Source organism: Solanum verrucosum, unplaced genomic scaffold (genome assembly GCF_900185275.1).
Source record: "Solanum verrucosum unplaced genomic scaffold, falcon-dt-bn FXZP01000052.1, whole genome shotgun sequence".
Taxonomy (NCBI): Eukaryota; Viridiplantae; Streptophyta; class Magnoliopsida; order Solanales; family Solanaceae; genus Solanum; species Solanum verrucosum.
The window spans coordinates 22,521-49,417 of NW_026020193.1; the positions used below are offsets into that span (position 1 = coordinate 22,521).

Here is a 26,897-nt window from a genome sequence, read left to right on the forward strand (position 1 = left end):
TTAATCATAACTTTATATATCCAAGATAAGACAACTATTGCACAACCATGATCCATACAATTAAAAGAGCTGAGAATAGCATCAGACAATTTTTTTATGATAGAAATGGTACTTCATATGATTGTTGGTATGAACGGATTATACAACCTAAAGTGCTTCCCAAAGCAAAACCCGGGAGCTCATAAATAGAAATCGCTCCCAATAGAGTAATGCATTATCTCTATATTGCATAAATTATAAGTGAACAGAAAACAGCTGCTGCAGTGTTCAATCATAAATGCGGGAGTATGGAGGATAATGTAACCAAAAAACTATTTACTGTAGAGAGAGCTCATCTACCCAAAATGTTCAGTCAAAACTGAATCAATAGGAAAAGATCCTATAGTAGCTCAAAACACTTGGCTATGAACCATGCGTTACAGAAATCCAACAGTCAAATTGACCTCTGAGCCTGTCAAGTGTGAACCTATTGGCCTAAGTGAACACAATTATCAACAATTCTATCCTCTTTTGCTAGTAACATAAAGCTTATCTTAGTATGTGTGCACCTTCCTCAGTATTCAACAAATAGCTTCACAAGTGTGTATCGCCACTTTTATACAATGTTGTGATACAGAACACAGTCAAAATAAGAAAGCGGGAAATTGTATGCTCTGAAATGGTGTCCTATAAAATTTCTGTAGAACGCATAGCCCACTGAGACACTTGATAATTTTTCTGATTTGTGTAGTCCATAAGACGAGAAGCTTTAATGAAAAACTTGAGCTGATGCATAGTACTCACTTTCATTAAACACAGGTCTTAAATCTTCTTTGCACATAAAATCCAAGGGGAAGGAAACAAGATGACCTTTCGCAGATTTTAATCTCTCCATGGGATCTATACTCTCGATATCTCCACCCTGATAAGATTCAAGCTTGCTTGGAGCTATTCCTAAATCAATGGTTGTATGACCAAGTTTTTCTTTTGAGAATACCATGCATTGTCGGAGTGAAACCCTGCATGACATCAGAGGAGAATATGAGATCAAAAAAAGAAAGAAGGAAAAACAAAGACAAAATGGATCGAGAAAATGATGGCAGCTAGCAATACCTGGATTGCATCAGATCGTTGGGTATGCAAGAAAAAACATCTTGGTAAATCATGGTATTTGTCTGACAATAACACCACAACCAAGCATCAGAAAAGGTTGACATATTAAAGCACACATGCAAAAAAATTGAGTGTCAATAATTCAGTTAGCAAATAATAGCTCGAAATTTTGAGTGTCAATAATTCGGTTTGTAAATAATCACTTGGTTGATTTTAAACCTATATAATAATATTTGTATGCAAAATTTAGAGGATTTGAATCATGAAAACTTCAAAGGAGCACTCCACCACACATACCCTAGCAGTTGCCATCCAAATATCCTTATACGTTGGATCAATCACAGGGTCCTTAATTTGACCAACCTAGCAAGGAACAACAATTAGTCAGTTGAAAACTCATTTAGCCTAGAGCAAAAGGCCTCAAGAGTAAATTAGCACCTCGCCTGAACGAAGACCAAGGTGCTCAGACCATAAAGAAAGGCGAAGAGTTAATGCAAATTTTCCCGCCTTCCTTGGCTTGCCTCCCATGAATGAATCAACAAACTCCTTGTCCTCAATAAGTACACCAATCTGAAATAAAATCACAATCCTACTGATCGGTAAAAGAAAAAGAGGAAGGGTAATAAAACATAATACAATGAGTATAACATAAGTCACTGGATACAACTCTAAACATCTAAGGTGACTCATAAATAATTCAGAGGTGGGACTGTCGGTAAAACTGTCAAAAGAGTGCAATAGAATAAATGAATACATATGATGCTGTCTTCCATAGTTATGATGCACAATGACGAGTCTTTAAGAACCGACTCGTTGACATAAATATTAAGCTGATCATCCTAGTGTAGGATTCTTTAAAAAGGAAATCAAACAATTTGCTGCCGTTAACTAAAACGGACAATTATATGTGAGGTTCAAGTATAGTATTTTGAAAAACTGATTCGGTAGTAAGTTGGAACAAAATTGGTGCAATAGCTTGTAATGGTTACAGAGATTTCATACAGCCTGCCCAACTGTTTGAGATCAACGCATAGCTGATTGACTGACTTTGGTTGTGAAGTAGACTAAATTCTTATAACAGACATTCTAACATCAACCCTTGATAAAAGATAGTTATAACATTTAATCACATCCCACAGTGCATCCATAACCAAAATGAATGTCACAATAATATCAACATTAGGCCTGAATCCACCCACCCCAAAAGGGGTGATATCAAAGTAATGCTGGGAATTTGCATGTATGTGATTGGACTGAGTAGAAAGTGGAACGACATAAATTAGCCAATTAACCTGCCATGGGGGATACTTTATTTAGCAATTCAGTAGCCTTTGTTGGTGGTATGAGAGACATGTTTGGCCAGCTGAAGAATTGATAGATTCTTGTACTCTTCATCATGGGAAGAGCAATTTACTCTCATCAAACAGACAGTGTTACCAAAGTTAGGATCTGACCACAACCCAATCATGCTATCTTGTGGAGAGTTGAACTTCAAGAAAAAATACTTCAAATTTGAAAGTTGGTGGCTGAGGGTAGAAGGGTTCAAAGAAAAGGTACGACAGTGGTGGGGAGCTTTTGTTGTTAAGGGGAGGCCTGACTATATTTTAGCTGAGAAACTGAAGATGCTAAAAGAAAAGTTAAAAAAATGGAGTAAAAATAACAGGGGCAATTGGAAACAAAGAAAGGGTGACATTTTAAACCAGCTTGCAGCTTTGGAGGTAATCCATGAACACAGAGCTCTCACAGATGATGAGGCAATGCAAAAATCAAACTTGGCTATAGAGTTTGAAGAAGTTGCAAGAAATGAGGAGATAGCTTGGAGACAAAGATCAAGAATACAATGGTTGAAACAGGGAGACAGAAATACAAAATACTTCCATAGGATAGCTACAGCTCACAAAAGGGTAAACTCCATAGATAACTTGAAGGTGGATGGTATGGAGGTGACAGATGCAAAGGAGATCAAAGAAGCTATTCAAAATTACTACAAGGACCTGTATAAGGAGGCAGAAGAGTGGAGGCCAGAATTAGGGTTACATGAAGCTACAAGGATATCTGTAGAAGAACAGGAGGAGCTACAAAGACAATTTGAAGAGGATGAAATCTTAGAAGGCATTAAATTGTGTGCTATGGAGAATGCACCAGGGCAGGATGGATTCCCTATGTCCTTTTATTTGGCTTTCTGGGAACTTATGAAGGAGGACATCCTGAAGACTCTCCAATATTTTTATGAATATCAGAAATTTGAGAAAAGCCTTAATGCAACATTTATAGCCTTGATCCCAAAGAAGGTTGGAGCTTCAGAGTTGAAAGATTTCAGACATATAAGTCTCATAGGTGGAATATATAAAATTGTGGCAAAGATACTGGCTGAAAGACTCAAGAAGATGGTTAACAATTTAGTTAACAAGCATCAGATGGCATTTATAAAAGGAAGACAGATCATGGATGCAGCCCTAATTGCTAGTGAGTATGTGGACTCAAGACTTAAAGGGGCAGAAGCAGGTGTCATGTGTAAGCTAGACATAGAAAAAACCTATGGTCATGTCAACTGGAGATTCTTGTTGAATACTCTCAGACAAATGGGCTTTGGTGAGAAATGGTTGAAATGGATTGACTTTTGCATTAAAACTGTCAAGTTCTCTGTTTTGGTGAATGGTGAACCTGTAGGTTTTTTTGGTTATGAAAGGGGTCTTAGACAAGGTGACCCTTTGTCTCCTTTCCTGTTTATACTAGCTATGGAGGGATTTGATAGCATGATGAGGATAGCATTACAGAATAGATGGATTAAAGGGTTTGAGATAGGAGATAGTAGTATGTCACCTACAACAAATAGGTTACATCAGAATGATTTTGACTATTTTTGAAGCTTCTTCTGGCTTGAAAGTTAACTGGGGAAAAACCAGTTTGTTCCCGATAAAGGAGGTGCCAAATAGCCAAAATCTTGCAATCATTTTAGGGTGCAAAGTTGAAAAGATGCCAACTACATACCTTGGGATGCCACTGGGCAGTGAACACAAGGCAGGGGAAATTTGGGATGGAATATTAGAGAAAACTGAAAAAAGATTGGCTAGGTGGAAGGCACAGTACATATCACTAGGAGGGAGGCTCATCCTTATCAACTCTGTACTTGATGCACTTCCTACGTATGCAATGTCTCTATTTCCCATACCTCCCAAAGTTATGAAAAAGCTTGACAGACTTAGGAGGGATTTTCTGTGGCATGGTGGTAAAGAGGGTAAAGGATATAAACTAGTCAATTGGCTGACAACAATGCACAGTAGAGAACAAGGTGGTTTAGGCATCAGAAATCTGAGAGCAGAGAACAATAGTTTATTGATGAAATGGCTCTGGAGATGCAATATGGAGGATCATGCATTATGGAGGGAGGTAATTAGACACAAGTTTGGTGAACTCAACCCATGGTGCAATGTGAGCACTGATACTTATGGAGTTGGAGTATGGAAGACCATTAGAGCTCTATGGCCCAAATTGGAAAGAAACTTGCAGAAGAGAGTTGGAGATGGGAAAGGAATAAAATTCTGGAAGGATGCTTGGAAGGAGCAAAGTCCATTAATGGAGATTTTTCCAAACCTGTTTATTCTAAGCAACAACCCAGATGGCACCATTTATGATATGTGGAGTGCACAGGGATGGATCTTATTCTTCAGGAGATTGCTAAATGACTGGGAGATTGATTGAGTAGCCGATCTACTAAATAGGATTGATGATTTCAATGGCACTACTGCTGAACCAGATACATTAAGATGGAAACACAATATTGATGGGCAATTCTCTGTTGAAAGGGTTTATAAAATGGAAGAAAGGGTACAGTGTAGAGGGCAACCAAAAATATGGAGAAAATTACAGAATAGTCCATCCCCAACCAAGGTAAAATGCTTTACTTGGTTGGTGGTTAAAAGAGCATGCCTGACACAAGAAGTTTTGAAGAAAAAAGGGGCCATCATAGTTTCCAGGTGCTTCTTATGCAATGAGACAAATGAAACAAACAGTCATCTATTTTTGCACTGCACATTTACAGCACAACTTTGGTCTCTATTTCTCAACATAACAAAGACAAGCTGGACTATGCCGGAGCATACTGCAGATTTGCTTAGTTGCTGGATGAAAAGAGGAGGCAGCAAAAGTCAAAAGAAGTGGTGGAGGATCATCCCACAATGCATCTGGTGGACAGTTTGGAGAGAGAGAAATGGGAGGTGTTATGAAGATAGATCCAATTTCATCCAGAAAGTTAAATGGAATTGTATAATATCTTTCTACTTTTGGTGTAAAGAAGTAGGTTTAGAGGATATAGATCAGTTTGTAGATTTATTAAGATCTCTGTAAGTATCTTCTTTTCTAGTTGTTATTTTTTTGTTTATCTAACACTTTTTGATGGTGTCCAGCATGTCCTTAATGCTGAGTAATACACATTTACCATTTCAAAAAAAAAAAAAAAAAATCTTAAGCAGATAAATGACAATTCAAACAAAGATACAGTAACTCAAAAAAAAACTTCCAATATGATTTGAAAGTGTAATTAACAAGAAAAATGTAATGTTATGTTCATGCAGTGAAACAGCTCAGATTGGGGATTAAGCAAACAAGAAAGGGGAAAAAAAGAAATTTGCTTCTTCAACCCACTATGAATATCAGAGCAGTGGCATGCACAGTATATGCAAACTAACCACATTATGCAGGCAGTTTCAGTTAGGTGATATACTCTTATCAACAATTGAAGGCTCCACTCATTTAAAAGAGTTAAGGTCTTTTAGGTCAAAACTGAGAAGCAATACCTCGGAATCTCTTGAACCAAGCAAGCTTCTGTCATTTATATTTCCAGATCCAATCAAGGCTATGTGGTCATCAACTATCATGATCTTGCTATGCACATATATCTGAAGAAACAAAGTGTTAAAATATTGAGTGAATGTTTGTCTAGATTCAGACCAATCTAGATTTGTTGTACTTGAATAAGGATAATCAACAACAACATACCCCGTGAAATCCCACAAGTGGGGTCTGGGGAGGGTAGAATATACGCATACCTTACCAGTACCTCGTGGAGGTAGAGAGGTTGTTTCCAAAAGACCCTTAGTGAAAAAGGAAAATCATATAGAAAATTCTTTAGGACACATTGGATATTCCGTATTTAGTAAAGAATACTTATTAGCATAGGGATTAATTATCTACCATATTATGCATAGCGTAAGACTCCCCATAAAAAAAACATCTCTTGTACATTATTACAATTAAGTCAACGAGAAGCATTTCTATTTTTCATATGGCATTATAGCATCTACAATCTTGAGAGACTTGAATAGCTTCCACTACAAGCGGGTGGGGTACTTGCCAATGTGTGTTACCCATTGGGTCAACGTTTACTCCATTTGTTCTTCCTTCTGGTTTTCGACGCCATTCCTCTCTCGGGCAACAAATGCCCCCTACTCTCCGGACGGCCGGTCAGGCATCACTCCTCTCTCTAGGATCGTTAGAGCACCATTCATCTTTCTGGCGACCGGCTATGTTACTTTCTACGCAGCTGGCACCCTCTTCCAAATCTTGAATTCCTTATCACTACTTTGCCAACTCAAGTTACACTGATATCGTTCTGGAGATTTGCAACACCATATCATTGAATAGCTTCCATTTCGTGAATAGTGTAAGCAAGAAGCACTTTGCTTCATTGTGCAATTACCAATGACTTTTTGGAGGAAAGAATTCTAGCAAAACTTGTCTTCTGGTAATTGTGCACTATTCAGCGAGATTTCGCAGACAAATTTCTATAATTTTCATTTCAAAATAAACAAAGTCAAATTGGTGTCCCCACTTTGAGTTTGAGGGGGTATTTCAGAATATAAGTAAATGTATGTCCATTCATTGTCCTTGAACAAGGAAACTAATATAGAACATTTCACAGGATACCTTGGGATATTTTGTATTTAATTATAAAATACTTAAATACCTTATTAGCATAGGGATTGATTACCTACCATATCATGCATAGCCTAAGACTTCTATATAAGGAACACCTCTTATACGTTGTTAAATCAAGTCAATGAGAAGCTTTTCATATTCTCACACATTGGAACATACGCCCACCATCAATTGGATATATTTTTTTATAACCGTAGTGTCCGGGTCAGCTTGCACACCTCAACTAATTACATGAGATGCCTTCCACCTCCCACCGGCAACATAACTCTGTCCACCAGTGGCAGACCTACCCTTGGTCGGAAAATTACGTTGTATACTGTGGTCAAATTTTAGTTTAATAAATATAAATATATAAATTGAAACCTCTTGAAACAATTTGAAGGTTTAGTCTATTCGTTAGGGGCATGCAAACACTTCATGAGGTCATGTGTTCAAGCCCTACTAGCCTCATTATAATTTTTTTTACTATAATCATTGACACCCCTTAATAAAAATCCTGCGTCCGCCACTGCTGTCTACCAAGGACAATTGAGAAGAAATCACCTAGTGATTTTGTCATGGGATTTGAACTTGAGACTTTGTTATTGACTACTAAGTCACACCCTTGTATGCAAAGTTAAAAGAAAAAAACGAAAAATAAATTATCATTTTATATTCTAGCTGACGACACACTTTGATTTCAGATCTTTGGTTCCAACATTACATAAGTTCTTCTTCAAGGATAAGCAATAAGTGAAGACATTATTATGCAAAAGAACTACAAATTAAGGGGTCATTTGGTTACTGGATAAAGGAAAAGTTAATGTATTAATTTTTTACCATGTTTGGTTTGTAAATAGGATAAAAATTATATGTATTTATTTTATATGGCATTTGGTTGCATTTTTTATAGTCCTACATAATTAATACTTACATAAATTATAAGGGAAACTATGTATAATTTATGCGAGATAGAAGGTGGAATAAGTTATGTGGATATTAGTTATACATGTATTAAATTAGTAAATTACACATTTACCCCTATCAATTTACTTTTAAAACTTTCAACTCAATATTTTAGTCACTACAAAAAAGCTTTTTTATGTCACTACAGTAAAGCTTACCATTTTTAAAGATTCCCGTTTTCTCACTTTCTTTTGTTTTTTAATAATTCAATTATACAATATAATTTGATACTATTTTTTACTTATTTATTTGTAAATAATATATTATTTTACAACAAATTAAATATACAATAATCAATTTTATGGATTGCAATCTCTACATAACCAAACACTACATAAATAATACCTACAGAACTAATACCTACATAACTAACACCTGCATAACTAACACCTGCATAACTTATTCCTACATAACTAATACCTACATAACTTATTCCTACATAACTTATTCCTACATAACTCTAACCAGTAACCAAACAACCCCTAACTGGAAAGTGGAGTAGAGTAAGACCTAGTGTTGTAGTATGGGTGTGTTTAAGTAATAAGATGTCTAGCATGAAAGGCACTTTCTCCAAAGGTTTGTTGAACATCTAAATGTGTTTGTAGAGATTTTTATTAAAAACAACCACTTTGACCAAAGCTGAAAGATACCATTTCAAAAGCAGTTAGCCCACTTTCAAATTTCAACTAATTAAATTCAAATATTGTTTAATGGATGAAATGGAAAATTTTAATCCCAATCCATGTTGTAACATTATTTTAAATCATATAGTATAAAACAAAGTTTTGGAAGGGCTTGACAAAATTACCTTACCAAAAGCAAAAATAGACCAAAGTTATGTACAAAAAATTTTAGTAGTACTTTTCCTGAAAGCACCATTATAGAGATAACTTCTCCTAAAGAAACCAGAGTATAAAGGAGGCTGGCCTGAAATGTAAAAGCATCATGTAATTCCAGGCCAACAGATTTCTCTTGAACTAGTCTCGGATCTGTTTAGCAAACAATTCTGGCTTTTAATGTAAATCAAGTCAACACCCTACCGAAAAGGGGTCTTGACAGCATGGCAATAGCTATCTATGTGTCTTGAAGAATCTTGTTGTTACGTATGAGAAAAAACTATGCGTCTTGAAGAATCTTGTTCTTGATTTCCCCACTGTACAAGGCCTATCAAATGAGTAAATGCACACAGTACAAGGCTACAAGCCTTAGCCTTTATAACACTAAGAGGTCGTTTGGTACAAAGACTAATAACGCACGGATTAGTAATGCAGAGATTAGTAGTGCAGAGATTATTTTTTATCAAGTGTTTGGTTCATTGCTTCCCTCCTCATCTCGTGTTAGGATTAAAACTCGATAAAAAGCTTCTTTCCAATTATACCCTTGAATTATTATGTAATTGGGTCAAGGTAGATAATTGCCAGATAATATTAGTTTTGTATCATTTTCTAACTAGCAATGAGAAGAACAATTTTGTTGCCATGTTTGTTATTTTCTCACTTGAATTATTTGAGGGTAGATAATTGTCATCTTATCAGTTTTAATTTTAAAAAGATACATCGGCTACTTTTAAAATCGAAAAGATGGTAAACAATAGTTAAATCGAATAAACCATCTACATTTACACATAAAAAATGCAAGTTGTAGTTTTAATATGTATGCAATTTTATAAATTGTTCAAAATACAAATAATTAGAAAACCACATACATATATATCAACAAATAATTCATTCAATTAAGACCACAAACGTCATGTGGTGATATATTTGCCTTTTTAATTAGTAAATGTTAACCAACTCACATTTCAAATATTGTATTAATTTGAGATTTATTTAGCAACAAAAAACTCTCTCTAAATAATTTGTAAGTTAATTAATTTTAATAAATTTACTAGTACAATTATAAAACATAAAATCAAGAAAATAACAAAATGACAAATGAGTTGAGAGATATTTTTGTCTTTACATAGACTAATCCCATGGTATTAAATCTTATTATTACTAATACCACCAAATGGAAGGTATTAGTAATACATCCTATGATTCCATGTAGTGTGTATAACTAATCCATGAATTAGTTATACATAGGCCCAAAATTCCTATCAAACATAGTACTAAATAATACCATACATAATACATGGACTATTTCTCCTAATACTCCCTACCAAATGACCCCTAAGCAGCCGTTCTCAAGCCTTGACACATGACATAGAGGTGAAACTCATCCACACCATCCAGTTGTAAGTAAAGATTCAATACCAGCATAAAACCATAGAGAAGATAGAGTTAACATACAAGATGACACAACAGCCTAAACTTATAGAAAGATGTCCACTGACTATTAGGACATGAAAAGGGAAACCTTTAACAATTCATGGAGTATGTCGTAAAAATCAAGGACGAAGGATGGAAAATACCTGGCTAGTTGCAATAGGACCACCATCAAAGAGCCTTCCATAAGCTCTGAGACCATAAAATGATATATAGTCGTGCATTCTAGAGCCCATGAGGTCATTAAGATTATGCAATATTGAATTAGATCCTCTGCATATTGTTCGATATTGCCAATGCATAATAGCTCTAACTGAAGCAGCACCACTATCATCCAAACCACCCTGTTGTAACTTAATCCTTAGTGGAAAAATATAGACAAATATCCACAAGAAAAGATCTAGGTCAGTCTAGTAGTACTGTTACCTGGAAGCCAGGAAGAAGTGGAATCACAATGATAACCCTGAAGGACTTCTTTTCATTATAAGCTCGCATAATACGCCTGTACAGTGCTTCTAAAACACGATTTTTTATAATATCATCTCCAGATAGACCAGAAATGAAAAATTGATTCTGGACAAAAAAATTATTGGAGCTGTATCAGATATCAGATACATTGAATGGTTGCACAAAATCAGTAAATCAAGAATACAAACAAAATTAACTGGAATCAGTCTGGCAGAAGGTTCTAAGGTGGCAAACTATTCAGAAACAGGCATCAGGGTGGAATGAGGAGCAGAGATGGGCACAAGACCATTACAAAGGGAAATCACCAGAAGCTGAAATCTTTCGAATCACACTTGCAGCCAGTGTTCACTGCACCTGGCAGGAGAGGAACCATAGGATTTTTCAGAAGAAGTATAGAAGCTGTGACATTATAATTAAGAAGATTGTCCAAGAAGTCCATATCAGAGGGGGAATGAAGCCGAAATTGAGCACGAAACTATAGATGCTAGATTGGTAACCTATCAAATTAACTACTGGGTTATACGTGGTATTGGATATACTAAGCAATGGTTTGGGCTAGAGTATGATAGAATCTGGAAGTATACAGTTCTGGGAGATGTCCAGACTGTTTTTTTATTTGTAATTCTCACTTGGTAATAAAATCAGTTTATTTACCCCCCAAAAAAATTAACTGGAAATGAAAACTTTATCATTAAGAGAAAGAAATAGAAAGCAAAACTACAAAATTCATCATTGTTGCTCTAACACATCTTATTCAAAACTCAGTATCACTCTATAGGAATATGATAGTTGAGTCATCTTCCACATATTAAAACTTAAAAGTATATGTAATAACCCTAATTAAAGCATCAAGTAGTCAATAGACCTTTAAAGCAGATTTTTTTTTTAAATAGAAAAAGACCTTTCAATTATAAGGTTTTCTACCATAAAACGTATCCACAGTACTAGTTACAGAATGTAGTGTGGTAAATCATAAAGAATGGTTTCCAAACTATATATATGGCTTGCTAACCAGGCTATGTCCTAAAATGTACTTCCATTGCTTTCACAATCTGGAATTGATTACAATGACATTGATTATAGGACAGCCACCAACCCAGGCAAATTTACTGAAGAATAAGAGTCTAAAAGGCAAAACAGGAAGTCGTGTCATTAAGATATTTACGTATGAACTAAAAATTGCATAGTCCCCACAGTGAATAAATACTAACAATCATCAAAAGAAGTTAATTTTTCAAGTTTAAATAACACAACTTGAACGTCCATCAGACTACTACAGATGTCAAAATTTGAAGTTTCTCAATGAACAACTCCCAGGCTTGGACTGCAGGATTATCCAGAGGAATATGAAAAACCATCAACTTGATATACCGTCCACCCACAGGTGAAAACAGAGATGCAAGAAATGAGTACTTAAAACAGAAAGAGAAGTTCAGATTCATGCATAGATTCAACACTACAGTAAACTTGTGTTTTTTTTTGAGAAAAGGGTAACTTTGTATTCATAGAAAAAATTCATCATCCAAGAAATGATGAATTGGAACTTGTGTTAACTATTAAAGCACTACATCTTTGAGAAGACAACAATTAAAGCTTGCACAATATCAGAATATAAACAACTTCTGTTGTAGGCTAAAAGAAGAAAATGTTCAAACAAAACCCCTCCTGCTACTTTATAATTGGAAGGTTAAAACAATATCCTGCTTAAGACAACTTAGGGTGGAGAAGTGGTGCCAGTACTTCAACAGAGCCAAGCCTTTATAATTCACGTGATCCTGTTTTTAAGAGATTACTGCCAAACAACCATCTGCAAGCAAGGACTATTTTATGCTGGAAAAACAACAAACTAGACGTCCTAATTCAGCCAATGGGCGCTAGCTATATGACAGTTTCATCAAAGAGAACAGTATATTGTATACCTCTATGTAAACAAAATGTTCAGCCTTTTCGATAAGGGAGCAGTAAGCATTGTGTATGCTTTCTTCAATTTGACTAGTTCCAGCTGACCATTGACTGACACTCCTTATAATCTGAAAGCAAAGAGCTTATATCAACTATATGAAAATCAAAGACAGAATAAGATATAAAACATCACAAGCAATATAAGGGGGATTCAAACCAACGACAATTGAATATTCAATTTACACTATGGAAGCAAACCACAAACCTAAAAAAGCGCCATCCAATTTGCCTAAATTATATTTGTTACCACAAAGATTCAGAGAGATTATAAATATAAAGAAAAAAATATACATCCAAAGGCGCATAAAGCAAACTTCCAAAACGACGATGTTACAAAATATCAAGAGAAGATTATGACGAGAAGAATTTTAAATGTTATGACATCTGCATAGGCATGTTATTCAATTATTAACTAGTATGTGGTAGTCCCACATGAGGGTATATGAGCAGAGACTCCCATAGTCCAATTCACAACTCTTTAACATGAAGTGTTCCAATGTCATCCGCCTTTTAGCTTCCGAAAAAAGAGAAGATCTCCAAAAGTGATAAAACATGGATGCAGCTACGTATGCAGATGGACCGTTGCAGATAGATAGGTGACTCAAGCCTGTCCCAATCCTTACGGCATCAGTCAACTAAAAGAATTTTCATTCATTTCTAATAAAAATTTGACCAAAAAGTTTCTGCATATATACAAATAGATATTCTGTGAGTGTAGCCTTGTAAGGCATCAAAGTAAGGAAATACCTCTACCATTTCCATCATTTGTCGACCCACTAATAGGTATTTATGACATCAAAAGTTCAATAGTTCCATTATAATTTTTTTACAACCGAGAAATTCCCAAGGGCCAGTAGCGCATGGTACAAAACTTGGTGGATGATGGACCCGCCCTTCTACTCTTCTCCACTTAAAATACCATGCTATTGTCTGCGGCAAGGTTCAAAACTGTGACGTACACCTAACCTGCACATCAGGCGTTGCACTCATACCACTTAACCAAAGCCCTGGGGGCCAAGGTCAACAGTTGCAATATATCTCTCTAGGTTGACAAAACTTAGATTCCAGAGAAGTCTTTCTACCACTCAATTGTCTTTCTCAAGAAGAACCCAGAGTTGGACATGCCTACTTCTCTCAGTTATATGAATCATCAGCACTTGAGTTATAAAAACACTTCTATCTTCAACTAAAAAAAAGAGCTACAAAAGATATTTCAAATTGTGTACTTGGAAAAGCTGAAAGGTTTAAATCCACAGGGTTATTTTTTAAGGGACTATTAAGAGTTAAGACCACCTAAACATAAGGGGCCATTTTTTGCCATTTTCTCATACAGTCAGCTAAAAATATACAGAGAACTTTTTTAAACAAAAAAATCATGAGATTCCTCTTCCAGCATAATACACCATCAACTAATTTTTGGTGACTTTTAAAATCAACTTTATTGGCACTTGGAAGTTTCAGTTTTTAGCGGGTTAAACAGTGGATATGTGGATTTTGAAAGAGAGAACATCAGAGATCAACAAAAATTAGAAGCTTGAAAAAACTGAATAAATTGGCGCGTATAGAGATGTAGGCATGGGATGATTATAACTCACCTGGCAACGACATGAAACACGAGGACCAACTTGCCCATTTTCTTCAGGTGAAACAACTTGATTGCCTCTCTCTTGTTTCTCCCACCAATCCTTGTCCAACTTCTTCATGCCAGGCTGCACCAGATTTGAAGATAGCTCCAGATTTTGATCCAACTCGTCCACAAATCCTTTCATTGGCAAATCTGGAGCTAGAGGTTCTACACGGGTCTTCCGGAAAGAGAAAGGGATTCTGCTAGGCCTGCTACGCTGATCATGAAAACCATGCCCGGTATGGAAACCATTTATTTTTAGTTCTTCCTTGAAACTTTCCCCCCCTTCAGCTTCCTGAGGTATAAGCAAAGGAATATCTTGGGAAGAAGACCCTGAAGAAAATGAATCGCGTCTTTTGATATTTTTATGAGGACGCGCAACACCATTACTTCCATTGTCCATCTCACTGCTCATTCCCATGTAATGAGGAATAACCATGTGATGCTGAGGCATAAGCAGCGGAATTGCTTGCTCACGTGGAGCTTTGTTCCTCTGAGGAATTATAGAAAATGTCAATATGACAATACAATCATATCAGTGAAAGAAAAATATGTTTACAACAAACATGAACCTTTGCATAATTCCAGCGTTGAACAAAGTGTCGAGCAGCATCACGGCACGGCGGTCCCCAGAGAGCACAATGGACATCATGCCATGGCATACGTGGATACTTTTTCCGATCTAATTCATCCTTCATGGTATCTTCCCAGGAATTTGGTTCAGATTCCCTGAATGTTGTATTACATGAGCAACTAGCAAATTTACAAACAGAAGAAAGAGCTGGACTACCCAGATGATCAACTTTTTTTTGAGGACTCTGATAACCTATCAGTTTGGTTCTTAAAGGAAAAGATGTTAAGAATGAATATGAGAAACTCATCGACTAGATTTTGAAATGGGAAAACTCATTTATCTAAAAGAATCAACTAACCATACAGTTTTCATCACCTATCATAGAGTCTAGAGCAGTATAGTGTTGACCTAGACCGGAAAAGGAATCACCAAAAATATGTTCACCCTTGTAGTTCTTGCCATATGTTGTTTATTGAGTTTTGATTATCGTACTATTTTGCTGCTGCTATTGTTTCTTTCTTGTAAACTTTTTACACTGATTTTCAAAATAACGGCTATGCTTTCTTCATTATTTTCTTCTTATTTTACTTTGATTTGATGCACTTGAGCCGAGGGTCTTTCAAACACAGCCTCTCTACCTCTACGAGGTAGTGGTAAGGTCTGCGTATACTCTACCCTCCCCAGACCCCACTTAGTGGGATTCACTGGGTATGTTGTTGTTGTTGTGTGAATTGTATCTCATACCTATTTGTAGGTGTGTCTTGTATTCTATTCATCAAGTTAATTGTTCGCTTCCTTCTCTTAGTTTCTCACATGACATTGGAACCTCTATGACTTCATAAAGCTTATGGTGATCAAAACTTTTCTCTCGTGTATTAAGCGACAATATTAGCACAATCTTCCGATGAGTTTATCTTCTTGAGTTCTTCAAAATATAAAGAAACAAGATAGTTTCCTTTCCCCAACTTGAGTTTAAGGGGAGGGAGGTGTTAGAATGTTGGCATATTGGTGTGTTAGAGCTAATGTTAAATTACTCCCTCATTGAATGAATATAAGATGTGAATTGTATCTCACACTTATATTGAGTTTCCCCTTGCATTCCATTGTCAAGTTATCTATTTATTCTCTTCCAGACCGTTATGTTTGTCATACAACCATCTCTTTTTGCTGTTGATTACACAGGTATAGAGGTTATACTTCATTTCTCTATGTCTAAGTCAGAAAAAGATACCAGACTGCAGGCCATCTGAACGAAGGGACCAAATGAATTAAATTATACTGCTGTCAGTAGTTACAGAGTAGTTCAACATTTTTCCTAAGCTTATATGAGCTATAACTACAAGTATTTCAGAATATTTATGCAAGAATGTTTTAATTATGTGCACCTGGAAACAATCAATATACTAAGGGCAATCTTACCATTTTAGTATAACCACACAAAAATTTATTATGCCTTAAAATATAATGGAATTCACACATTGCTTAGGATTCTCACATTTGATTATTTATGATTCAAAGTAGGATATGACTAGTTCGAAACAAAATGAAAATACAGTTCTCATAAAAAGTTAGTGCGTAGAACACCTTGGATTATAGTAATCTTTTCCAGGCCATATAAGAGGTGGACAATCACCCACTTTGTGTTCAGGTGAGTCATAACGGCCAAAGCACAAGTCCAGTCCTCCGATAAAGCAAATCTGATGGTCAACAATGACAATTTTTTCATGATGGGACCTATATGTAACCATACATAGCCATTAGTTGTAAATAGAGTAGCTAAAATTGCCAATAAGAATAACGAAACAAGGCAATAAGTACGTTCAGGGAACACATACCATAGATACACACCACTTGAGAAATGATCTGGATAACGCAGCACTCTGACATTCTCATGGATGCCTACCAGCTTTCTCTTGCTATACACACTGTTGATTTTTAACGCAATAGCAACCTCTTTGTACAGAAGGATGTAGATCTGCATTTGAAAATGAGCTAAAGCTTTTCACTTCAATTATCAGAGGAAAACAAGCCATCACACGGAAAACAGACGAAAAATCCAGTGCTTTACCAATGCATTCAATGGATTAATAAGAATTGCCACCTAATTTCGGAAAATACAGACCTCGATTAAGTGACCTGCAGCAATCGCCACACAAGATTTTACAAAATACTTGTGCTAAAAATATTTGAGATGACACAGGTTTGACAGGCTATTTACCAAAACCTAGGAAATGAAGCAACTGCCCTCCAACACCCCACCCCACCCCCCACCCCCCACCCAACCCAAAAGGGGAGGAGGGCAAGAAAAGAGAAAGACCACAGCACTATCAAAACCACAGAGGTAACTACACATTTATAAATAACTGCAAAATCTTAAGCACTTGGGATGGGGTAGGAGTAACCAATCTGTTTGCAAAAGAGAACTGGCACACCATGTGGTAGCACTCGTAAATAAACCACTTCAAAAAGCTGAATTCTGGCAGGACTGGTACATTAACAAGATGGATACTGGTCATAATCAGTACATCACACAGACACACCAATGAGTTTATGAAAAGAAAAGAGAACTCTGATTTACAAGTTCAAATATTTCTTACAGTGGAATTGTAGAACCTTTCTCTCTAAAAGCACATAACCTTACTATAGATTAAGAAGGATAACTCATAAGAGCAAAACCAAACGACAAGAATTTCTCTCCATTTCATACTAGATATTAAACAATCAGAACCTAATGAATGATTTAGACAAGCTTAATCACTAACCTGAACACCTTGTTTTGCTTTGGCTTCCAGTAAAGCATCAAGCCGGAAGGATGCATTAGTGTGAAAGGGACGTCGCATATAAAGTTCGGGGCACAGCCACCAGCCACATATAAAGATCTGTAAAAACATTGAATGACCCAAATCCTTTCTAACTTTGAACATTATGTAGATAAAAATTGACTTCTGTAACAAATGCAAACTTAAACGCAGACCTCTGACTTTGCTTCTTCAATAGCCAAAGCTATAGCTTCAAATGCTGATTCACCATCAACAAACCACTGAGCCTGACTGCCATCCTCTGTCAAACCCCTAGGAGGAGCATAAGAACCAAAGCGGTGAGGATGACACCATCCTTCAGGTGGCCTAAGCCCTGCATCATTAATTGCTGCTACCCAATCTTTAACCTTTGCATCGCTTTTGGTCCTCAGTTTGATACACCTTGAACCACAAGACACCTAAGAAAAACTTATGTTGTAATACACAAGTAGGAATCCCAGGCATATTTAACTAGTATAATTTACTAAATATAAGATCTCAATGACTCTAGAGGAATTGGCTGAACTTCTACACTAAAGAATACAAACCAGAATTCTTCAAAAGCATCATAGTTTCATAAACTGCTTACCCTAAAATAGTGGCGTAAAGGGTTTCCATCTTTTATTTCTTTTGCTAAAGAAACGCGACCCTCTCCATTGCCATCGGAGGCTGGTAGTACATCAAACACTATTATATCTAACGGCTCAGGGTCACATGGATCTTTGAGGAAAGCCAAGAATCCAGGTTTCAGTACAGCCCAGACCTGAAATGAATCCAACCAAGAATCAAACAGAATCTTTATATCAAATTTAGACAATTACTCAAAGCCCTAGAAGATTGAAAACATAACTTGATATTAGAACAAGGCAAAAATCCTAAGTCATACATAAAACTTGAAAGATTCAGATAAAATCCAAAAAACACACCCTTTCTAACAGCAAAAAGTATACATTAGACTAACCAGCATAAAGAGGAAACGTCGATTCACACTAACAAGAACAAGGTTGAAAAGGAGCACATCAAACTGCACTAATCTTTTTCCAGCTAATGCTCAAATTAGATGTCAAAATCAATTACCACAGTCCACAGACCATACCAGTTCCTTAAGCCATGCCCAGAGTTCAAATATAACACGGAAAGGACTTCAGTCCATCCACTAGTCCCTTAAACCATGGCCAGAGTTCAAATATAACATGGAAAGGACACAAACCAAAAGAATTGTGCCAATAACAACAGACAAGAACTTCCCTTATAGAGTAAAGAAATATGCTCTACTCGAAAACCTCAGGCCTAAAGGATACAAGTAGCTTTGGCGTTGTTTCAAAACCAAGCATAGAATCAAACTATAAATTACCTAGATCTCCACTTAGAAATTTCAAGAAAGTTGCCTCATCAATGATTTTGCAATTTAAGAGACAAAACTGCTACTCTAGACGAAGTGAAGGCTACTATTGCAGAATCATCTATATTTTAGTCATTAACGCCAAGAGATACAGGAATCAGTAGACAGCTCCAAAGAAATTTGAAGCTTTCATGCTCTATGACAATATAGTGCTTCAGACAACCCTTTGTAATAAACTTCGACATAAAAAGTAAAATCTGGAAAACATTTATTATGAAAAAAGAGAGTAAATTCTGGAAAATATATAAAGAACTCTCAATTTTCACTAAGTGATTATCGTGCCCTAAGTTCTTTGCAGGTAACAAATAATCCGACAAATGGACAGCTGAGAGGCTGAGTAGATATGTGTAACCATCTTAAAACCAGAGAACCGTATACATATGAACCAGAAAGTATAGCTACCTTCTGCCAGTTGTCTTTGCAGCAACCGAACCACTGGCATGAACAACATTTCCGACTATCATCGTCCCTTTGAATTTTTGGTAAGTGCTTCACCATAATATAGTCTTCTTTTAGCTTAGGACCATACTCGGGCGAAAAGGATAATCTTGAAACTTCCAGAAACCTGCATACCTGCAATTTAGTTCCAGTTAAATAAGATGTTGCCAAGTGTCTATTCATGTTTGCTATCACACTTGACATTATATAATTTGGGGAAAGTATTTTTAGCATTAACACATTGATTAAGAAGACAACTGTTGAGCTATCTTCAAGTATAAAACCAAGGTACACTAATACAAGTATATGTTACACATCTCTGGATAGAGAATGTAAGTGTTAAACCACCAGTTGATATCAATTAGTTGGGTTCTATATTTTAGATATTACCCTTAGAAGAGTGAAAACATTCTCCCTAGAAATAAAACTTCAAGATTCAAACCACTATTGGGAACTTGAATATAAGATTCGTTTACAAACACACATCGCACTTTTGATGGAGGAGCACACATGGCACCTCAACACAAATATATTAACTCTTATTTATTACAAATGTACATGATGAACAACTTTTTTTGGTATTGTGCAAAGCAAATGAAAATGTCTTCTTTTCTGTTCTAGCTGATTTGTGTCACTTTACAAGTACCATCTAAATTCCTAGCAGACTATACAAGAAGGCAGAGCAATGAAGGTTCTTGGACATTGATTAGATGGAAAAGTCAGGGAGGTTCGTTCTCCGGCATTTATTTTTCATAAATAAGGGAATCCAGTCCTTCTAACTACATTTTGAAGTTTGTTTCATAGAGATGCAATTATGTAAACACAAAAACATCCACTAAGCAGGGAAATATACTTACCAACTAGAATTATTTTATTTAGAAAAAGAAATCTAATCAGGAAAGGCATCTTGAGAGGTGAGTGAAGTCCAGGAACTAGACATCAGGCTAAATGTCATTCCCGGGAGAACTCAGTAGAGTGAGGCAAAAGTGAAAGGTAGTACTAAGAAACATCTGGTGACCTCAACATATGGCAAAGGGAAAAGTGAAAGGTGGTACTAAGTAACATCTGGTGATCTCAACCAATGGCTAAGGCAAAGAAAAAAGAGTTGCAAAGGATTCTTTGAGTAAAAACAGCAAAGAAAAGCAAGAGTTAAACCACTTCAAGATACCTCCTGGGAATTGACAATATCTATATTTCCAAGAAAGTGATTCAAGTAACCCTGCATAGCATTTTTTGCTCGATCTGACATTGAATGTTGCCTTCCGAGGGTTGGCCGAATTATTGGCAAAGCAGCACTAGACGGAACATCTCTGAACAAAAAACCACCTGTAAGAACGATAACTATTATAACAGGAATAGATGTAATTAGTGCTTCCCTTTTATCATGAAAACTGGTTCTAGTTGAAGAAGCACCTGTTTTTGGCACTTTCCTCAGCACGCAGAGGACTAGCCTCATCATCAGGTTCATCCTCATCTTGCATTACAGTTGTATGATCTCCTATCCCCAAGTTTTGAAGCCAATCTTTGACCTTTAAAAGAGTATGTCAGACAGAATGTCATAAAAAGTGCACCATACACAGTCGTCAAATCAAAATCGTGCTGCTGCCAAATGCACCAATCAACTAAACAATATGGAACCAACAATATTTCACAGGAAAAGCCCAATATACCTGCTCTTGCTTCTCATGAATCTCCTCAATGAATGCACGCTTTTTTAATGCAAAATGTAAATAAATTACATGCGAAGCTTTCTTCACCAATTGCCACTTGAACTACAAGAAAAAAGAAATGAAAAAAATGTGGCACTGTTAGACAAGAGTGCCTCAACTGCAAGAGAGGGAGGGACAAATATTTCAGGGAATAAGGTCTTTCTAGAAGGAGACCAAGACAAATACATGATTTTGAATGGAGGATCACAACTCCATGAACACAAAATAAGTCTATCATTCTCAAGAACAACCAAATGGTGTTGGTCTTTGAGCTTCAAATAACAAATGAATTCTTACCAACCTTCTACACTTTAATGTTAAAACTTCCCGAGTTAAATTGTTCATGTCATTTATAACTCAGAATAGATAATGTAAGGGACATTGATGTCAAATTTACTTATGTGCAATGATCTCTAGTACCAAAAGCAAACCTACGTGCAATAATCTCTAGTACCAAAAGCAAACCTTTTCAGTGAGAACGACTACAACAAAAACAAATACTACATCTCAAACCCAAACTAGTTCGACTCGGCTATATACATACTCTATATCCGTCTCTTGCTTACTCACAATACCGTTCGCATTGCAAATTTTGTTCTTTCTGACCTAAACTTGACATCGTTTGGTTTAGAAATTTGAATTTCCATTAGTAATCAAGACAACGATTTATTAACAGCCAAAATTCCTTTCACAAAGTCAAAAAAGGCTAAAAACAATCAACCGAAATCACCTAACCATATAATTCACATATCCAAAATTCATTTCAGCTTCTTCCTTTAGTAAAAAATTCCACATTTATCGTCCAATTATAATTCCAAAATACAATTATTCACTAACAAATCTATTTGAATTAACCTAATTGCAAATCAAAAAAAAAAAGTTGTACGGAGTGAAGAATAGTACCTGCTTATATTGGACTTCAATGGTATAAGTTAAAAGCATGGGGCTGATGTCACCGGCGTCGGATCGAGATACCTGTATAATCGCAGCCTGAGGCAACTCATCGAAAATTCGAGTTGCAGTATCCTGATGAGAGGAGTATAAGGACGACAAGGTAGAAGCCTCCGGCTCCGGTTCCGATTGCATCTGGACGTAACGTGGTCCATCGCCGATCGTCAACTGCTCCATTTGGTATGATCGGAAAACAAATAATTATGTGTATATGTGATCGGAGATCTAAACTAGATAGAGAGAATTGATATTGATATTGATAATGATAATATGATTCATCTAGTTTTTGTAGAGAGAAGGAAGATAGAAGGTGAGAAACGGAATTTGTATTTGATTCATTCAAGCTTCAAACCAAAAATGGGTCATTTTTTTCTTTTTTCACTTTACCCTTTGTTTGTTTTATTTAAACTTCTATTAATTAATGGAATATCTAGCTAGTCCGAATTATAATACGGTTTGACGAATAAATATGCTTTCTTTTTGGGTTACGTAATTAATTAACCTATAAATACGACGGAATTCTAGAAAACTTGGTTATTACTTATTAGTCATCATATTAATTAATTAATAGTGCCAACTACGTACTGCCAAGTGCAAATACAGCACTACTAATCTGTCATATAAATTTTACTCATTTTGTACAAAGATTAATTAACGTTCTAAATATGAATTCATTTAACAGTAAATTAGAGTTTTTGGCCAAAAACAATCTTAAATTATACATCAAACTTAAACTACATCGTTAAAGTATCATTCTTAGTAGAAAACATTCTCCAAGTATTTAAAAGTGAACAATTTTCATCCTTCTATTAGATATCATCAAAAAACTAATCGATCCTACAACAATATGAGCAGTTCACGTGATTATCAACAAAAGTTTTCCTGCCTAATTTTATTACCTGCTATAGGAAGTTCCAGAAAAAAATATTAAATTTTTTAAACATCATTGCTTACTGAAACAAAAAATGTTTGGAAGATATGAGGATATATGATATGATTTTTTTCTCATTTTGTAACGGAACAAAGCTGGAGCTTAATTATCTTTACCTTTTTCAAAGAAAAACTGTATTTAGATCAATAAAAATTTTGGCCAATCTGATATTGAAGTGATCAAAATATTGATTGCCGCATTTGAGTCTCATCATACATTATTAGAAGCAGAAGTCTCCAACAAACGACACTTCTAGCATATTCAATTGAGAAGAAACATATTGATTCCAAATAGAAAAACTTCAATCATTTTTTTTGTTTGAAAGTAGAAAAAAATAGGCAATATCGGTACCTAAATATTCAACTAATAATATTTTTAATATCAAATTACATGAAAAGTAAATGATAAAACTGTCAAATTAAAAGATTTTGCATGATGCTAAACTCAATTACCGAAAAAGTTAACGATAGTATTTTTGGTGTATCCAAAAATAATAATTATGAAGGAATGACTTGATTTTTCTGGGATATGTTAGTTTTCAGATAAATTCAAATAGAATGATGGAAATTGTTCACTTTAAATACTTGAAGGATGTTTTTTGCTAAGAATGATTCTTTAAGGATGTATTTTAAGTTTGGATTATAGTTTAAAGATGAATTTGACCAAAAACTCCGGTAAATTACGCAAAATGTCAGCTCATAAACTTTACTAACTATCTTAATAGCTCAATTTACAATTTTTATAGGGAAAAGGGTTAAAAATACCCCTCAACTTTGGTTTATTAGTTGACTATGCCCTTACCGTTAAAACGAAGTTAATTTTACTTCTGTCGTTATTAATTTCATCATTTGTACCCCTCAATTGACGGAAATTCCCAAATTGACTCAAATCAACCCGAATTTCTTAAAAAGACCTATTCCCATTTTAAACCCAATGCCCCGACCCCTCTATGGTATAACCCGTCAACTAATAACACAAACCCCTCTCTTCTCCTTCTCTTTCTCTCTTCAACTTGTGCACATATCCGAGAAAAAGCTTAGAACGATAACAATGACTTTTTCTTACTCCATCAAAAAGTTCACATGATAACCCAAATCGTCAGCCTCAAACAAGTCGTCAAACATAACTCTCTTCGTCCTCATTCTGTTCTTTCTTCGATTCCGACAAACCGGCGCAAATCGATTTGAACCCCTATTTCTAAATTAATTCATGGGGCATTTATTTTCTCAGCTAATTGAAAGAAAAAAAATGTCCTCCGTTTATAGTTTGGCTCAAATATGCCTTTGTCATCAATACTTTGGTTCAGAAATGTCCTTGCAGTCAATACTTTGGTCCAAAAATGCCTCCATAGTTACAAAATGGGTCAAAAATGCCCTTTTTCGAATAAATATATTATATTTTCCTTTTTAAACACATCTTCCTAATTAAAATATTATTAAAGACACTATTCTTGTTTTCTTTCTTTTAAAATCACTTTAACAAATAAAAATGTAGGAAATATTTTTTTTCCTCTTAATCTCATTTTATCAATTAAAATATAATAACTTCATGTACCCTTTCGATAGATAATATATTGGCATATATATAAGCATAGTAAATCTATCATTAATTTATATTTATATAACGATAAAAAATAATGATAATAAAATAAGTAATATTTTCATTTTTTATTATTTTTTTCTGAATTGAAGTAAGATAAACATTTGCTAATTTATTAAACAAAAAAAAATAAAAACATTTGCTAATTTGATCATTTTCCCTTTAAAAATTTGTCTGGTCTTCTTTATTGCAACTAAAGTGCAAGTCCAATTCATTTGCTGGCATCTGCGTTTTCTTCTTCTACGTTTTGTGGTCGTCCTCCTCCTCCGCCTCCTCTGCTTCTTCTGCATCTTTTTCTTCTTCTTTGTTGCTTCGACATATCACAAACGTGAATCGTTTCAAGCGAACTATATATCAAATGATTCACAATATCGAGAAGATTTCATATCTAAAATTTGGGACGGTTTAGAGGTGATTTTAAATTGATCAACGTTAAATAGTCAATGCATACTTCATGTATAATTAAGCTATTTTCAATTTTTTGAGTGTACCATATACGGTACAGTGTATAGCTCATAGTATATAGGTAAGTTGTATTGTATAATCAATGTATACTTCCTATGATTTTTGTATAGTCTAAAACATAGTTATATTTATTAATAACTAATTATATTATTGTATATTTTTAAAATAGCATGTTTAAAGCAAATAATCATATTTAACTGAAAGTAACTAAAAATTACTTTTTAATTCAAACCATTGTTCCACAAGTTCGAATGCAAATTATTTAATACTATTACGTATTCTTTCCGTCCAACAATAGTTGTCTATTATACTATTTTGGAATGTCTTGCAATATTTGTCACCTTTATGAAATCAATGGACAATTTTACACTTAATTTCTAACCTTTGTCATTAATTATAGTCATTTCTCTATTATATTTTTTAAAACATTGTATTTATTTATAATTTCTTAAGAAATGTGTCAAGTCAATAGTGGTCACCTATTATTGGATAGAGGAAATAATAATGTGCAAGAAAGTCATATTTCTTGTGACGTGTGAGAGAGAACAATACATTAAACATGAATTGAAAAAAACTAATTAATGAAATTGAGTGGCGTGTAAGCCTTCAATTTTTTACTACAATTAAGAGTTGGAATGAACACAAATTAAGTTTCAATAAGGAAAAAAAGACTTACGTTTCTGATGTTTCACGCAAAGAGAAAAAATAAATGTACTACTAGTCTAGGGGTGTTCATCGATTAAATCTTTATTTAGTTTGGTTTTATATTTTTTAAAATCGATAATATTTGGTTTGATTTTAATTTTATTTTAAAAAATAAAGAAATAATTGAACTGAACCAATAAATTATATAAGTATTTTTTATAATTATATATACGTAACATATTGTTTTTATGCAAAAACGGCAGCACACTAAATTAAATTGTTGAATAATGTGAAAATTGCAGCATTTAGTGGGCACTTCACGTGCTTTAAAATCCTTCTTGAAGTGTTAATGTGAATCCCGGCCGAACCCCTTTTTGGTATTTCAATTGATTTTCTGTTTTGAATCTTCTAAAACTCTTGTAGTTTTCTTTTTTTTTTAAAAAAATTAAGTGACAACTCTTTTTTAAATAAAATAATTTCTAAAACAATCTCTCTTTCTGGCAAATCATAGAAATCAAACATAAATTACATGCATCAAGTTATTTACCCACTTCAATTGATCTCTTTCGAGCATCAATCGAACATCTAGACTACGATTAAGTTTGCAACCTTAACCTATGAATTAACCCCATGCTAAAAAGGTTTTATGTTTATCAGTGTAGTTAATAATGTTGTTCTGTACTAGTACTAGATATATTTATCACCTTTCCAGGTTCCCCATCCACGTTAATTAGAAAACAAAAAAAAAAAAATACCTAAATACATGGATGAACATCAATAAAATAGAGCAAAGCACAAGACCCACTACATTAAATCAACACCCAACCCCATAATCACACCTTTAGAGTTGGAGTTTTAGCCACACATCACAAAAAGCAAAGAAATTATACCTATGATGTTACCAACCATCAATTGTGTAGAAATTAAGCAATCTTCAACACCCACTTCGATTTCAATCCTCAATTGTCAATTACAAGAGTGTTTGAAAACCTCAAAACTGAGAAAATAGTATTTTTTTTTTCAATATCCAAAAATTAACTATGAAATTAGAGAAAAGATTTATGTTCTAGATCTCATATATATTTTCTCT

The 26,897-nt window shown here is 34.8% G+C and overlaps 1 protein-coding gene across 3 annotated transcripts; it reads right to left on the bottom strand.

Moving 5' to 3' along the window:
• Window positions 1–298: 298 nt before the first annotated feature.
• LOC125829423 (phospholipase D zeta 1-like) lies at window positions 299–22,411 on the bottom strand. Of its 3 annotated transcripts, none has more exons than XM_049508642.1 (20): window positions 22,120–22,411; window positions 21,178–21,279; window positions 20,921–21,036; window positions 20,676–20,817; window positions 19,472–19,642; window positions 18,257–18,430; window positions 17,844–18,086; window positions 17,632–17,748; window positions 16,705–16,844; window positions 16,454–16,603; window positions 14,868–15,024; window positions 14,267–14,788; window positions 12,629–12,739; window positions 10,668–10,814; window positions 10,388–10,585; window positions 5,889–5,990; window positions 1,531–1,662; window positions 1,390–1,455; window positions 1,093–1,154; window positions 299–998 (listed from the first exon to the last, which is right to left on the bottom strand). In XM_049508642.1, the coding sequence occupies exons 1-20, from the start codon at window positions 22,342–22,344 to the stop codon at window positions 749–751; spliced, it is 3,327 nt and encodes a 1,108-aa protein (XP_049364599.1). In that variant the 5' UTR covers window positions 22,345–22,411; the 3' UTR covers window positions 299–748. The 3 variants fall into 3 exon arrangements, with proteins under 3 accessions (XP_049364599.1, XP_049364601.1, XP_049364602.1); XM_049508644.1 differs by having other exon boundaries at window positions 20,676–20,833; window positions 22,120–22,287; XM_049508645.1 differs by lacking the exons at window positions 299–998; window positions 1,093–1,154; window positions 1,390–1,455 and having other exon boundaries at window positions 1,531–1,681.
• Window positions 22,412–26,897: the final 4,486 nt, after the last annotated feature.

Excerpts from the sequence above, each read along its gene's own strand:
- LOC125829423 (XM_049508642.1), bottom strand. The coding sequence starts at position 22,344 with ATGGAGCAGTTGACGATCGGCGATGGACCACGTTACGTCCAGATGCAA. Across the intron at positions 18,087-18,256 it reads CTTTACGCCACTATTTTAGG|GTGTCTTGTGGTTCAAGGTG; the intron begins GTAAGCAGTTTA and ends AGTTTTTCTTAG. Across the intron at positions 16,845-17,631 it reads AAGCAAAACAAGGTGTTCAG|ATCTACATCCTTCTGTACAA; the intron begins GTTAGTGATTAA and ends TTTCAAATGCAG.